Here is a 17,283-nt window from a genome sequence, read left to right as displayed (position 1 = left end):
AGCCTTTGCATTTCCATTTTAATACATGTCTGTTCTTTGAAAATGTACTTTGAGGTATATAGAATATTTTTTCTCAATTAACAAACAGATTGTCATATGATACTTATTATATATGAAATGTTGCTTTTTATAAATGAAAAAAGAAACATGATGACCTTATTTGTAAATGTAAAACATACTTGTTAGGGTTACCAATATTGTAATTCCCACATCTTGGATGAGATACTGATAAAGGCCAACTATCTTCAGTTGCTGAAAAATACAACAGTTGTAAGGTGTTTTTTGTCCTTTTACTGCAAGAGATTAGCAAGTTATAGCGCATTCTAATTATTGGTATGCAGAAAACACAGAATAAAAACTTAAACATAAATCAAATAAGCAATGGTAAAAGTGCTATAGGTTCAGAAAAAGACTCCTAAACCATAGCCCCCACTTTTGCGGGTTCTATAACAGAATTATCAGTGTGTCCTCCACACTATAGCAGGGCAAGCAGCTTTCCTGTGCAAAATCATGTACATATATGTGATTTTCCACCTCCGCCACGTGGGGGGGGGGTCGTTTCTGCTGTGAACTGTCACAGCACAAACCGACCTACAAGTTCTGGCGAAAAGATGCTTGCCGGCACCTGCAGATCATCGGTCAGGGAGGAAGAACAGAGCTGTGTCTATGTTTACCTAGGCACAGCCCTGTTGTTACATGGGGCATTCATGGATCGTGTGTCAATGCAGAGCTGAGAACACGATCCATCACTTCCCATAGTAAAAGTACAACCTAGTGTACACCAAGCACATATCTAAGCACCCACTTAGCCCTTTGATCACCCTAGATGTTAACCCCTTCCCAACCAGTGTCATTAGTACAGCGATTAGTGTATATTTTTAGCACTGATCACTGTATTAGTGTCACTGGTTCCCACAAAGTGTCAGTGTAAAAATGTTCACTGCAATATTGCAGTCCCACTATAAGTTGCTGATCGCCACTATTACTAGTATAAACATTTTTCTTTAAAAATTCCCCTAGTTTGTAGATGCTATAACTTTTTCAAACTAATCAATATACTCTTATTGGGATTTTTTTACCAAAAATATGTAGCTGAATATATTTTGGCCTAAATTTATGATTTTTAAAATTTTTTATTGGATATGTTTTATAACAGAAAATAAAAAATATTGTTTTTTTTTTTCAAAATTGTCAGTCTTTTTTTTTTTATAGCGCAAAAAGTAGAAATTGCAGAGGTGATCAAATACCACCAAAAGAAAGCTCTATTTGTGGGAAAAAAGGACATAAATTTCATTTGGGTACAGCATTGCATGGTCGCGCAATTTTCAGTTAAAGTGATGCAGCGCCGTATCGTAAAAAATGGCCTGGTCAGGAAGGAGGGTAAATCTTCCGGAGCTGAAGTGATTAAAGAGCTTTAGTATAACACTACCCATGGAGATAAACACAAATGAACAATATACACAGACATTTTTTTCTGGCACTGAAGCACTTTTTTTTATAGGGCTCTTTGACACTGTTTTACTCTTTTACAAAAGCACATCTTTAGGAAATTGATTTTGTCTTTAAGAATTTTCATTAATAGCATTTAGCTGATCACACTGCTTATAGAACATTCATATATTATAATGTACAGTTCATTAATCAGCAATACATTATTTCTGCACTATGCATAACAATAAATCTAGAATTACTTACCCAGTAGAGCAGGAGCAGACAAACAAACTGTATCATAGCGTATAGAGTGACATATTTGAAGACAGCAAATGAACTCACAAGAGCCGCTCGACCTTCCCTTTGCAATCAGAAATCAACAAAAGTTATGTCAGAAGTTTATTAAATGCACATGCAAGGATGTAAATTAAAAAAATGGTCAATCAGGTGGTCAGAGTTTTATAAATGCACTGGTTGGGTAATGCCAATTTAAAAAGGAAGCAATTGGGAGACCAATCTCTGGCCTTGAGGACTTTTCTGTGTACAAAGAACTTCCTTAGCTGATATGGATTCTTAAGTGACACAGTGTAGCTACAGATTTTCATTTACAGTGACAGTAGTAGAAGAAATAACACGTGTGTGTGTTGTGTTGTTGGTGGAAAATGAGTAACAGGAATCTGGAGCAGTGGATTGCCATAAAGTTTTGTGTGAAAATTGGCAAAAGTGAAACTTCAGCTCTTTTACAACAGGGTTATGGTGAACATTCCATGAGGAAATCAAGTGTTTTTGAATGGTTTAGCTGGTGTAAGGAGGGGTGGGAAGATGTTCATGATGCAAGAAATGAGCAGCCAAAAACACAAAGGACGTATGCTGTGTACATTGTGTGAACCCTCATATCTTCAGATCAAAAATCGAGTGATGGCAGAAGAATTGAACATGAACATGGAAACACATTCTTACAGAGGATTAGAGAATGATTAAAAGATTTCTGAAAAGATGGTGCCTTGAATCTTCACAGAAGATCAGAAAGAATGTTGTCTTTAAATTTGATCTTTTGAAGAATGCAGTGTTTGACATTTGTTTAGTCTATTCCGGGAATTAAATGGTCACACCTCATATGCCTCTGTGCATTAGATTAATAGCTCAATATAGGGCATTTCATGTCAGAGTATAGGTGCAGGTACTCAGCTACCCTCCACTCCCCTTCTCTCCCTTAGTCACTCTTTTTTCCACCCCCCTCAGCACAATAGTGGGAGTGGCTAAACTTCACTGAATGTTGGGGATAAAGGCTTAGTTCATCTTTTCAGAAAAATTGCTGTAGTTACCTCCGTTGGAGATGAGCTGTCAGTACCAGGGGCGGACTAACCATTTGGAAACTCGGGCACTGTCCGAGGGCCCGGGGTCAGTAGGGGGCCCCATGAGATGCCCCTGGTACCTTTTTCATAGGCTTTTTTGAGTTTGGGCAAGGACAAAGGGGCCCCATGATCCCCTATTGCCCGGGCGCCCCATGCGTTGTCAGTACCCATAAAGCTGGTGCAAATTTGGGAATTTGAAATCCCTGCTTTTCTCCGCTTTCCCTCTGCAGGGCTTCCAGAAAAGATCATATTGACACTCTGTGTCGATGGTGACCAATCAGCTATTACATATTTATTGTGAATACCAATGTACCAATGATCATATAACTAGTTCTTTGCAGTTTTGAATAAAGTGGGGAAAATTAGAACTTTTTTGTCTTGTTTGTACTGCTATCCATGCCTTCGGGTATAGTGATGATTACACAACAATATAACAATACCATCACTGTATACCTTCATTAACCCTACCTCTCTTTACACTGCTGTATACTACCTCTCCTTACACCTTAACTGAAATGCTCTGCTGTTAAGTAGGCTATACTTTTAGTAACATATGCAATAACAAAACAAAAATGTATTCACAAAATGAATTGATAAAATAACAACTTACTTAATAAGCTCAGGAACACACTGAATATTAGTTATTTGTGATGTAAATGGAGAAGCGACAGAAGCCTCTTGTTCAGATAGGGATATACCAGCATGTGCTACTTTTAAAGCCTAAAATATAAACCAATATAAATGTGCAAAGTCAAAATTTGGTAATGTAAGATTTAGCAAACATAAGGATGCAGGAATTAGGCAGGAAGTTCCTTCTGTTGGATTACAAGATGCATAAGAAGCCAGGACCTAATGGTCTAACCAGGCTCTACCTATCTAAAATATCATTTTTAAATTTTCTGGCCCTTTATTATCTTCACATAGTCTTTGAGCCATAAATAAAATGATTATGCACTGTGACTATACTCATTTTATAAAAGAGTTCATTTGACATTCGAAAATGTAGAACTTAGTACACGTAGATATCGTGACTACTTACTTACTGTATATACAGTATTTAGTGTTAGCATACATCTAGTGTAAATGAAACACAAATGATGCTGCGCTACTACCATAAGAATTCTTCACACATAAATGGATAAGTGAAACAGTGCAAAATTAGTGACACAAATAACATAAACACACAATATTAACTATTAACTATTTAATATTGTGTGTTTATGTTATTTGTGTCACTTTGTGTGAAGAATTTTTATGGTAGTAGCGATGCAACATTTGTGTTTCATTTATAATTTTTGTCTATGGGTATATGACTGTATGTAGCAGCTTTACCTTTGTTGGTAGGTATTAGTTTTTAGGTAGGAGCACAGGAGTTTGTCACATTGATAAATCTAGTGTAACAATTGGTAAAAAATGACAAACATACATTGTATTATTTGCACACTTACTCCACAATCGTTGGCTCCATCTCCGCACATAGCAACATAGTAACTGCAAAAGAAAAAGAGTTGCTGGTAAACTATGAATACCACATGAATACATATTTTGTACTTTATCTAAAATGTATTTTTTGTGCTAGATATCACAAGTATTTAGAGTGAGCTTAGGGGCAACATTTGAATCAGAAATTCCAATGACACAGCTGATCACAATGTAAATTTCACAGCATGAGGAAAGAGGAGAGCTGATAATTGGTAAATGCTTTTAAAAAATCAAAGGCAGTCCAGTGCAGCCCCCAGCCCCAACAGTGCCCATCAGTGCAGTCTCAACAGTGTCCATCAGTGCTGCCAGTCAGTATCCATCAGTGCTGCTAGTGTCCATCAGTGCTGCCAGTGTCTATCAGTGTCACCAGTCAGTGTCCATCAATGCCATCAGTCAGTGATGATCAGTGCTGCCAGTCAGTGTCCATCAGTACCTCCAGTTAGTGTCTATCAGTGCCGCCAGTCATTGCCCTTCAGTGCCGCCAGTCAGTGCCACCTATCAGTGACCTTCAATGCCACCAATTGGTGCCCATCAGTGCCGCCTACCAGTACCCATCAGTGCTGCATGTCAATGCAGCCTCATCATTGATGCCTCATCAGTACCCATCAGTGCAGTCTCATCAGTGCACATCAGTGGCCTTTTTTCATTTTTTTTTTAGCAAAAAAGAAAAACCCAGTAATGATTAAATACCACCAAAAGAAATCTCTATATGTCTCAAAAAAATTATCAAAATTTCATATGTGTACAGTGTTGCATGATCAATAGTCATTCAAAGTGTGACAGCACTGAAAGCTGAAAATTGGCCTGGGCAGGAAGGGGGTGAAAGTGTCCTGTAGGCAAGTGGTTAATCCAGAAAATTGATTCTTTTTCTAAGTGCAGGAGATAGATACCTTTTTTATTTCAACACAGGTTTAGCATGTTGCTGCCCACCCACACATCTGTGTGGCAGCAAAAGGGTGGGCTTTAATGCCCACATACTGCACATTTGCATCAATGGGCAGCCAATGTAGCCGTGCTGAAAGCAAACTTAATGTGCATTACCAGCTCAGAAACTGAGCTGTCATAGACAACCCAATAACAATCGGTAATTGGGTGGACCACTGTGAAGAATCACGTGACCACTGTGACAGCCAAATACAGTGGTCACATAATCAAACGCCCTCCTCTCCAGATGTAAAGACCCTATTAAAGGAATGCCGGGGCTGGACAGAAAAGGGATAAAAAACATCAAGTGAAAACAAGCATCCAACATCCTTTTTATGTCTAGAAAAACAATAGGCTGGAACTTACTCCATTTTCTGAAATTCTTCTATGAGATTAGATTTCTGTCCAGGGGACATCCTTGCAAAAATGGCACCATCCAACAAGAGCTATTTTGAAATGAAATAGTAGATATAAAGTGTTAATGCAGACCTCAAACAGTAGTGCAATGTTAGTTTTGTTATTTTTCTAGTCAGGCTACATTATTTGTATGTATGTGTTCATTTATAGAAACATATGAAGCCTATTATGTCTAATACCTTTGGCAGTAGGTTGTAGAAATATTGTGCTATGACTTGATAAGCTTTCCCAGTCATGGCAAAACAGAAGTTGGTCTTTTCATGGTGCTTCTCAATGTCAATTGCCTGGTGGTAGAATGTGAGGAAACTTTATTTACAATTAACAACAAGTTGAATTATATCAATTATGAACAATCAGGTTTGTTATGTTTTGTTTTGTACTTGCTTTGTTTAGTTTCATGCTTGTTTTATAAAGTGTAGATTTTGTTTTCTAGAAGACAAATATTCAATATCTGCTCTAAAGAATTTGAGATGCCCAAAGTGAGGCTGTTCACTTAGCAAAGTGAATGTTAGTGAATAAGCTGAAGCTGTGTTAACTTTAAAGAAAATCTATTTTCACAACATGCACTTTCAATTTATAACATCAGCATTGTAATATCAATATAAACAATAGTTATTTTTGACAATCCAGTATGAGCTTACATGAAAAATCTAATTTCATGTTGCATGTTCTTCCTGTCTGCTGGCCATCACTTTCCACAACTTCCTGGGTTCCCTGCTTTGCAGGTTCCCCAATGCTGTTCACTTTCAGTTTCTAAAGACTACATACCTTGCTGCCTGCAAGCTGTGATTCCTGTACTGACTCCACCTCCTGCAACTCCTCCCCTTAAAACCTATGTAGTTCAAAAGGCAGGCTCTGTGAAATGCTTGACACATCAGTGTCTTTTCAGAGGGCATAGTAAATAGGTGTCACAGAATTAAATATGTAGGGATCTTCACAAAGTAAGTTTACATTTTTTTAAATCATTCAAATTATAACAGTAGACTATAAATAATCGAAATACAATACAGTGATAAATATATGATTTTACATTTTGACCATAGATACACTTTAAATACTCAATCATGTTCTAGAAAAAAAATCCTTAGACATAATTGGTTATTCAAAGACATCTAAAAAGCTAGGGGATAACTCAGCCTGTTGGGCTCCACCTATACCTATAATATATTTTTTTGAGTGACCAGTCCTTCACAGTCAAGATGAGTTTTACACAAGATCATCAAAACTGTCTGTTGATGACCCTAGAATAGAACCAGATCTGATTATTTTTCCCCATACATACTGTATCTATTACAATATTATAAAGAAAATGCTACTTATCTAAACTCGCTGACCAGCTGTTGCCGTTATTCACAAACAGATTTGCATCTTACAAAACAAAGGTAGTTCATTTCAGTCTTTGCCATAAATAGGCCTAACATACTGAAACATAAAAGAGTCAGAGAAGAAACAGACCAAGCTGTCCATTGACTCTGCTCCATTTTGGTGTTTTCTTGTTTTTGTTGTTTTGACTTTTTGTAACCTTTTTGTCTTAGTATAGATCAGGCATCATTAAATGGTGGACCGTGGTCTAGATTTGGACAGAGTCACTGTCCCATCTGGACCGCAGTGGTCACCACTTGGGATTCAGCTCTTTCCCCAAGCCTCCACCACTTTAATTTTCACAGCAGATTGGCAGATTGGCGGGCAGAAGGCACAGTAGCACTGGATAGAGGGTGAGAGCAGGACCTGCCCAAGTTAACTTTTTAAGTTAACTGGCAGGGGATTGCGTCCTAGCAACCAATCACCAGCTTACTAATATGAAAAGTTAGCCCCCTCTCCACCCACTGCTGCTGTGCCTCCTGCCCTCTATTTTGCTGTGTGCCACTGTGAGGTAAGAGAGTTAAGCGACTAGGACACAGCTGTGAAGGATGGGGCGACAGGTAGTGATGTGAAGGGGGCAATGTTAGGACATTACTGTGGGTGTGAAGGTGGGCAGAGGAGGACACTGATATGGGGGGACGGTCAAGAGAAACAAAGGACATTACTGTTGGGGTGAAGAGGAGCAGAAAAGGACATTAATGTGGGGGGTGAAGGGGGCAGAGGAGGAAATTAATGTGGAGGTGAACGGGGGCAGAGTAGGACATTACTGTGGGGGGGCGTGAAGGGGGCAGAGGAGGACATTACTGTATGGGAGTGAAGGGGACAGATGAGGTCTTTACTGTAGTGGAGGGAAGGTGCAGAGGAGGACACTGATGTGGGGGGGTGAAGGGTGACAGAGGAGGACATTACTGTTGGGGGTGAAGGGAGGGAATGGGGGGACATTGCTGTTGGGGTGAAGGGGGAAGAGGAGGGCATTACTGTGGGGGTGGGGTGAAAGGGGCAGAAGAGGACATTACTATGGGGGGGTGAAGAGGGGAGATGAGGACAATGATGTGGGGGACTAAAGGGGGCAGAGGGTAGCATTACTGTAGGTGGTGAAGCAAGGCAGAGCAGGACATTACTGTGGGAGGGGTAAAAGGGAGAAGAGGAGCACATGACTGTGAAGGGTGATGTGCACGGGAGCAGAGGACACTACTTTTGGGGGGTCATTGATGTGAAGGAGGGTTCAGGCAGAGGTGTAATTAGAACCTTCAGGGTCCCGGGGCAAAAAAATGTGAAGGGTCCCCCTGATCCCCGATCAGAGCCCATCCCACTGATCCCAGGGCTCTTTATTCCCATTGTGGGACCCTTTACAGTTCCTGTTGCCTGTTAAGGTCCTGGTCTCGATCTTTGCGACCCTGGTAGTTCCGCCTCTGGTGCCAGTAGTTTTTATGTTTGTTATTTTATTTTTTTTAATTATTTTTGACCATTTTATTTTATTTATTTATTACAATTTTATGTTTTATTATTTTTTTAATTTTTTACTTTTTATGAGCCCCATTGGGGAGGGGGGTTGGTGAAATATCAGGGGTCTACACAGACCTCTGGTCTTTCACCTTTGAGACAAAGAAAGAAGATTAAGGACACAGTCTTAAGACAAATAAGGGGCAAGTAAATATGGCATTTACAGGCCGCTTCCCAGCTCTCCATCCTGACAGTATCCCCCAAAGAAGCCAGTGGGAGGTGAAAGGGGGAAATCTGACAGTGCTGTGGGGGGAAAGGAGGGGCCCGGAGCAGCAGGGGTGGCAAGTAGAGGAACTGATGCCCTCCATTTCCCTCCTGCAGCCTTTGAATGTCTGCAGGATGGAAAGGAGGGGAAGCAGCATTCGGCGACTGCATGGAGGAAACGGTTTCTCTGCATGCCACCGCCCCTTCTATTCAGGTGCACAGGGGGGCCACACAGGCCCCCTGGAGCATGGGGAAGGGTCAGAATTGCAATACTAATGTAATCTTTTCTATTCTAACTGATTCTATTCTATTCCTTTATTTTCTGTTCTATGTTGCTCTGTTTTACTCTATTATTTTCTATTCTATTATTCGATTTTTTTCTATTCTATTCTAATTGATTCTATTTTTTCTATTCTATTCTTTGATTTTCTATTCTAATCTTTTGTATTGTTTTGTATTCTATTCTTTGATTTTCTATTACACTCTTTTCTATTCTATTCTAATGGATTCTATTATTTTCTATTCCTTTATTTTCTATTCTATTTTGTTCTGTTTTACTTTATTTTTTATTATTTTTTCTATTCTATTCTTATATTTTCTATTCTATTATTTTATAATTCTTTATTTTCTGTTCTATTTTATTCTATCCTTGTTTTCAAATTCAAATTGGTTTTTGAATTTGTTTTCGAATTGGAATTTGTTTTCGAATTTAAATCGATTTGACAAATTTTGTTTCGTTATTTCAGATTTGTTTAAATTCGTTACTATTGTAATTCAGAATTCGGATACATCCGAATCTTCAAATAATGGAAATTTGTCCGAATTTTGATTCAGAACAAAACAAACTGCACATGTCTACAATGCCAGGGGGACTGAGGACACTGATTTAGAAGAGGGATTGTAATATAAGAGGAGGGGGCTGTGATGTGAAGGATGTGAGTCATTGCACAAAAGTTAATTTTGAAAGTTCCTCTTGCTAGTTTAAGGTCATTTCCCCATGTTCTTGATCTTTCCTTCATATTAAAAATTCTGCCTTTCTAAACTTATTCAAATTCTTTTTGTATTTAGAGATTTCAATCATGTCAACCTTCCCCATCTTTCCTCTAGGCCAGAGGTTCTCAACCTTATTGAGACCAAGGACAGATACATTCTTCTAATACCTTCTATGCCGCAACAGAAAAAAAAGTCACAAAATTAAAGCATGGCGATACAAAATCCATATTGAAGTACTGGAAAGCTGTAAAAAGGGCTGGATATCAGTGTGGAGAGATTGGGGCTCTGGAGGGGGCTTGGGGACTCTGCAGCAGACTTGGTGACCTCGCAGGAAATGAGGTTTCTGGATGAAATATATTTGGCCTCCTTTTGTCTTTTTTTTACTCCTCTATCTCTCTGATTCCTTTTATCTCCTATATCTCCTGATGTTATCTCCTTTACTATCCTATTTACCTCTTTAGTGAACCATAATGGATTTCTCTTCTGTTAATTCTTACTAATTTGACTGACATATAAACTTGTTGTCTCTATGATGGTAGAGTACACTAATTAGTGGCCCCTGTAGAGAAGCTCCAACCTTTTAATTAATTTTCTAGAAAAACACCCATTCCATTAAAAGTTGTCCTTTTGAAATCTAAAAGTGAGTTTTTGTATATGAAATTTCAGTGCTTGTTCTAATATCAAACCAAAGACAAGTTCCCTCACTTCATTAACTCCAGTTAAGCTTGTTGAAGACACCAATAATTAAAACCCCTCCCTTTATTGTCACATACTTCTATAATGATAGCACTGACACTGCCCATAATCAAATAAATTAAAATTGCATATCATACTAAGCTAGACACATCCCAACATAGATTTAATATTTTGCAATATATTAGAAGATAATTTTTCTTGTATTTGCCCAGTGGCTTGGTACACATTAGGAAATCATCATGTGATATAAAAACGATGCGATGATTAAAAGTCACAGGGGTTGATAGGTGAATAAGTAAATAGGCCGTTCACTATGCAAGAATATTTTCTCTTCGCTTAGTGAATGTAAAAAAAAATTACTTTGCAAAGTATACCCAGTCATGTGCAATTAAAATAAAATAAAACAGTATTTTCACTTCACATGACTTAATGAACGAAGTCAGCAGGGCTTCTTCACCTTCACCAAGCCGAAGGAAAATGCTTTTGAAAAGTTAACAGCCTGTTTGCCTTTAGTAAATCAACCCCATAGTTTTGTATACGTATATTATGTCTGCTTTGCTGTTCTGTAATTTTTTTTAAAAATGTAATTAAACTTTTTTTCTTAAGGAAAAGTGACAATATCTTACTGTATTTTCAATGCTTTCGCCATTACGACCTTCCATTTGTTTCCATGTAATGGAGGCAGGATAGCCTTTCATCGGCTCACATGCTTCAATTAGGATAACTCTACCATTCTTTTGTACAATGCCAGAGTTTTGTGCTACAGTAATTGCTGTTTGAAGATTATCACCTATGGCAGAAATATGAAGTTATTTGGTTTCAGAAAATATTATTATATTTAAAATAAAACTGGTCAAACACAGTAAATCAACAGAAAGAGCAAAACATATATGTAGCGATTGGCTTGATGAGTCGAACATCGAACGAACACACGAATGGTAAGGGCGTTTGGTGGACTATTTGCCCGCCGTATTACGCAATGCGCTATGCTCTGACATTGCATTGTGATTGGCCAAAGCAATGCACATGACCACAGGTCAGGTGCAATGCTTTGGCCAATCACAGCACAATTAGGCTGAGCTAACGGTGACATTACCCATAGCTCTGTGCAGTTGTGTGAGTGCTCAGCGGGTGCGGACGGGTCAGCGGGTGTCAGGTTTTTTTCATTTCAGCAAGTCGGCATTGCCATGCCAATGCTGGACACCATGATTGAGGATGGATTACAATGATGGAACCATTTTTATATATATATATATATATATATATATATATATATAAAGGACTTGCAAAAACTGTTGTTTTTATTAACATTTTACACTTTTTTGGTGAAGGGGTACTATGTACCTTATACTCATTCACATGAGGGATCTGGGGGCCCCCTTGTTAAAAGGGTGTTTCCAGATTCCAATAAGTTGACCCCCGCGGATCCCCGCAGATCCCCACAACATGTTGAGGGCAACCCCCCATGTTGAGGGCATGGGTCCTGGTATGGTTCAAGAGGGGGTGTTCGCTCATCCCCCCCCTTTCTTGACCTGATCAGATCAAGAGTCTGGTATGGATTTTTGAGGGAACCCCACTAATTTTTTCCCCTCATTTTTTGGAGGTGGGGTTCCTCTTAAAAGTCCTACCAGGCCTAAAGGGCTTTCAAGGGGAACCTCACGCACTTTATAAAAAAAATACTGTGGGGTCCCTCCTAACCTTCCTACTGGACCTTAAGGGTCTGGTATGGATTGGGGGGGCATGCTGTTTTTTTAAACTAAAAATGTAATTCAAAAAAAAAAGTCAGTCCTGCTGTAGGAGGTTCTATATATTGTACAGATGTGCAACTTTGCAGGTAGTTTAAGGGGATCCCCCAAGGCATGATATTTAAATGCATTTTTCTTTTCTATTACTTTCAGCAAAGAAAAATGAATGCCTCTTTAAAAATGGTACTGTGGGAATTTGTTTTTCACTGATTCATGTCCCTTAGGGTAGTACCTGAGTCCCCATACCCTTTTATGGCCAATAACTTGCATATAAGCCTTCAAAATGGGCACTTTTCAATTTACAAGTTCGAGTCCCATAGTCCCATAGACTTGCATTAAATTTGAAGTTCACAATTGAACTTTCGTTACATTCAAATGTTCAGCCGCGAACAGGGGGGGTGTTTGGCTCATCACTGCATATATGATAAATGATTTATCATAAAGCAACCATTCACTTTTCAGTAGGCTATGGTTAGACAAATAACAAAATGAATCAGTCCTCCTCAGCAGTGCCACCCATCAGTGCTACCCAGAAGTTGCACCCATCAGTGCCCAGCACTGCCGCCCATCAATACTGCCCATCATTGCCTAGCAGTGCCTCCAATCAGTTCCATCAGTCAGTGCTGCCAGTCAGTGTCATCAGTCAGCTCCAACCATCAGTGTCGCCCATCGATGTCGCCTATCAGTGAACATCAGTGCCGCCTATCAGTGACCATCATTGCTGCATATCAGTGCAGCATCATCAGTGTCTCCTCATCAATGCTCACCAGTGCCGCCTCATCAGTGCCACCTCATCAATGCAACCTATAAGTGCCCATCAGTGCTGCCTATCAGTGCAGCCTCATCAATGCACCTCAGTGAAGGAGAAAAATTACCTGTTTGCAAAATTTTATAACAGAAACAGAGAAACTCTTTTTTTTAATTTTTTGCTCTTTTTTTGTTTATACTGCAAAAAATAAAAAAAACAGTGCCAATTAAATGCCACCAAAAGAAAGCTCTATGTGTGTGAAAAACATGATAAAATTTTCATACGGGTACAGTGTTGCATGACTGCACAATTGTCATTTAAAGTGAGACAGTGCTGAAAGCTGAAAATTGGCCTGGGCACGAAGGAGGTATAAGTGCCTGGTAGGCAATTGATTAAAGTATATATAAATTCATACTATAATATATATATATATATATATATATTTATTTATATATATATATATATATATATATATATATATATATATAACTGCAAAGATTACACATTCTCTAAACATGCCCCCTAGATGAAAGTTATAAAACAACACTGTAAATATCTTATTTTAGATTTTTTTATAGGTAGTCACATGACAGTCTCAGAACGACATTCCTCATTTTTTTTATTTACTAATACTTTAATATTTATAACACTAATCCTATTTACCTAGCACATACTGAATATGCATTGAACATCAGAAATATTTTTGAAACAAGTTCAAAAGGGAATACATACAATTTTAAACATCTTCAAAAAAATAATATATTATGTTTTAGATTTAATTTATTGTTAACTGGTAGGTTGTTTGTGGTAAATCCAGAGAGACATGATACTGCATATACCTGTGATCATCACAGTCCTGATTAAGGCATTGTTCATCTCACATAATACAGGAGCTGTCTCTGGTTTCAAACGATTTTCTAATATCAGAAGACCAATGAAAAGAAGCTCAGACTCTACCTCCTCCCTTGTTAAAAAAAAAAAAGACAAAATAAATATTTTTTTGAATCAAAGTATATGTATATACATGGAGACATTAGTCAATGTCAATAAAACTGAAAAGCACTTTAAAATAAACCCTTATTCACCTCTGTACTTATACACATTGCAGAAAAAATCATTTTCAATGTTCACAGCACAGCCATTAAAATCGTAGTTATTTTCTATGTGTACAGAATATATGCAGTCTACCAGCCCTCTAATGTAAAGAAACCACTGTAGTTTCTAAGCTGTTAGAAATGGACTGATACCAGACTCTAGAATTTATTTGTTGTGATTTTTGAGGAGTTTGATGAATACATGTAATAGAGAGAGGTCAAAGATGGCTTCTTTTAGTCTTAGTTTACACTACTGCGACCTGAAAATTACGCAAATTACAGAGCGACTTTGCCAGGCAACTTGAGTACTACTTCGGAGTGACTTTGAAGCAACTCTGAAACAACTCTGAAGCAACTTTCAGGGAATACCTGGGTAATCTTCCTGTAATGTCGGATCCAAATCACATCAATATAGATGGAGGATCTGACTTAGAGGCGACTTCCATTAAAGTCTATGGGCACAAGTCGAATAGAAGTCGCCTTGAAGTAGTACAGGAACCTTTTCTAAAGTCGGAGTGGCTTCAGTAATTAAGACAGCTCTCATTGGCTAACACAGGATTTCACATGTTATGCAACTTGGTATCTCACATGTCAGATCCCAAGCCATGGCAGTGTGAACCGAGCGTTAAGCTCTTTTAATGCTTGTTAAGAAAATGTAAATAATGTCTAAAGTTTTGGCACGGGTGCACTCGAATGGGTAAACCTTGAGCATAGATGATACTTAGTATCCAGTAATATTTTTTGTTTTAGTAAATATTGTATATATAAATTAGAAATAATTTCCAATCTGAGGAGGCATGGTAATCATAAATAATATTAACACACACTAAAATTAAACTAAATCTATGCACCCAGTGCTGAAACAAGTGTGACTGAAATAATCTTAAGTGAATAAAACCGAAGTCCAAAAATTGTCAGAAAATATAAACATAAATGAACCAAAGTGCAGGAAATATTCCAACTTATAGTATGCCCATGGATTCAAACTATCTTCTTCCACCCACCGACTGTATATACAGTATATCATATTATATATCTCAGCGCACTTTCAGCTTCACATTAAACTCCTCCTACTCCGCTCCTCTCCCTCTTTCCATTGGGGTACCCCAAGGTTCTGTCCTTGAGCCCCTCCTTTACTCTCTCTACACCTCCTCCCTGGGCCAATTGATAACCTCCTATGGCTTCCAATACCACCTTTATGCTGATGACACCCATATCTATCTCTCCACTCCCCAGCTCACCCCCTCAATCTCCTCACGTATCACAAATCTACTAAGTGACATATCAGCATGGATGTCACATCACTACCTTAAACTCAATCTTTCCAAACACAAGTTTGTAATATTTCCTCCCCCTCAATCCCCCACTCATGACTTTACCATTAAGATCAACAGTACAACCATTGGTCCTTCCCCTCATGCCAGGGTGTTAGGTGTCATCCTAGACTTTGACCTCTCCTTTGGGCCCTACATCCAATCACTGGCTAAATCCTGCCACCTCAACCTCCGGAACATTTCCAAAATCTGCCCCTTTCTGACCAATGACACCACAAAACAACTTATCCACGCCTTGGTTATATCCCGCCTTGATTACTGCAACTCCCTCCTCACTGGTCTACTGTTACACAGGTTATCCCCCCTTCAGTCTATTCTGAATGTTGGTGCTAGACTCATACACCTTACCAACCGATCAGTGACTGCTGCCGCTTTCTGCCAGTCTCTTCTTGGCTTCTACTAACCCAATGTATGAAATTCAAAATACTAACCACAGTTTACCACAACACTGTCCATAGCTACATCGTCAACCTCATCCACAGATATTGCCCAAATCGCCCACTCCGCTCCTCCCAAGACATCTTCCTCTCTAGATCTCTCATCACTTCCTCCCTCACTGGCCTCCAGGACTTCTCCAGGGCCTCTCCCATCCTCTGGAACTCCCTACCACAGTATGTCCGGTCAGCCCCCACCCTGTCTGCCTTTGGCGATCTTTGAAAACTCACATTCAGGGAAGCCTACCCCACCTCCACTTAAGAACTGTACTTGAATCACCTCCACCAGATCATCCCCCACAGCTATCATATTTTGTATCACCTCCACCTTCCTTTATATTGTAAGCTCCACGAGAAGGGCCCTCATATTCCTTCTGTACTAAATGTATTGTAATTGTACTGTCTCTCTTATATTGTAAAGCACTGTGCAAACTGTTGGTGCTATATAAATCCTGTATAATAATAATTATATTGTATCTGAGATTTTATATTTAAATATATCATTTAAATTAAAATTAATTGTGATGTTCATTTCAGAATGTGACTCACATAGTTATTCAGCTGGTAGTGTAGACATTATATACCTTAATGTTTGAAATTCTCATAAAACATTACACAATAGCAATAGCAGAAAAACATAATAAATGTTTCAAATTTCAAAATGTCTTACCTTGTGTAACTCTCTGTGCTCAGATCTTTAGTTTGTTGTATTGTCTTAAATGCCAGGCCAATAACTCTGAAACCTTGCAAGGTGTATTGCTGGAGTTCATCATAGAAATCCTCAGGAACTGAAGACAGAATTATATAAAGAAGTTGTGTTTTTTACTTTATTGCTTCACATACTACTTTCAGAACAAAACCTATCAAGTAACTGTGTCCAAATTTAACTTTTCCAATGCATTTTATGACGTATTTGTGTCATAGATAATCCACTCACTCATTCTTAGAAACCAACTACAGTGCTTTACGGAACTACAGTATTTATTCCCTATTGACTTTCCAAATTGGAAAATGTAAAGATCTATTTATCATTGATTCGATGATCAATTTACCTAACCTGTTGTTTGTGAATATACAGTATTTGATCATGTCCATTCTGCCCTTTTATCATAGTGGTTTTCACCCATTATCAAGGGAGATTCACTTTATATTAGCAGAGTGAAAAAAGTCATTAGCCCATATTCACCCACATCTGTTCTTCATTGGGAAAATGATTACTGCACTGTTTACCCTGTATTTATCAATCAGTAAATGTAGATTCATTATGAAATGCATCCAGGATTTGCCCATTTTTTTGCTTTATGATGTTTAAACTATTTCCTGATTTAGAATGCAGGAATGTGTATATTAATGTGCTTCTATCTTAGAAACTGTTGATATTTTTTCTCTATTCAGAGAGCTGAACCTGCATTTTTAATACTCGTTCAACACTTTCATGTTTTTTGTTTTTTTTTTAAATGAAACAAAGGATTCCCCCCACCTTCTTCGGAGTAGGGAGGAGCTCGGATCGACCATGAGTTTATCCTGAACCCAGCTTGTTCGCAGTTTATCAAAATGGGAA

At 38.4% G+C, this 17,283-nt stretch overlaps 1 protein-coding gene across 1 annotated transcript in view; it reads right to left on the bottom strand.

Annotated features, from left to right (window-relative positions):
* LOC149445014 (putative cation-transporting ATPase 13A4) overlaps window positions 1-17,283 on the bottom strand; it is an 89,488-nt gene that overhangs the window by 14,691 nt on the left and 57,514 nt on the right. The window contains exons 17-25 of the mRNA XM_089654290.1: window positions 16,393-16,510; window positions 13,700-13,824; window positions 10,994-11,157; window positions 5,789-5,893; window positions 5,559-5,638; window positions 4,235-4,277; window positions 3,397-3,506; window positions 1,696-1,792; window positions 180-252 (exon numbers count right to left, since the gene is read on the bottom strand). Coding sequence (XP_089510416.1) covers window positions 180-252; window positions 1,696-1,792; window positions 3,397-3,506; window positions 4,235-4,277; window positions 5,559-5,638; window positions 5,789-5,893; window positions 10,994-11,157; window positions 13,700-13,824; window positions 16,393-16,510 — 915 coding nt within the window. The remainder of the gene's footprint in view (window positions 1-179; window positions 253-1,695; window positions 1,793-3,396; window positions 3,507-4,234; window positions 4,278-5,558; window positions 5,639-5,788; window positions 5,894-10,993; window positions 11,158-13,699; window positions 13,825-16,392; window positions 16,511-17,283) is intronic.

Source organism: Staurois parvus, unplaced genomic scaffold, assembly GCF_062004578.1.
Source record: "Staurois parvus isolate SC_StPar_1 unplaced genomic scaffold, SC_StPar_1.0 ptg000750l, whole genome shotgun sequence".
NCBI lineage: Eukaryota > Metazoa > Chordata > Amphibia > Anura > Ranidae > Staurois > Staurois parvus.
Note: the sequence above shows the minus strand (reverse complement) of the source record. Positions and strands in the feature narration are given on the sequence as shown.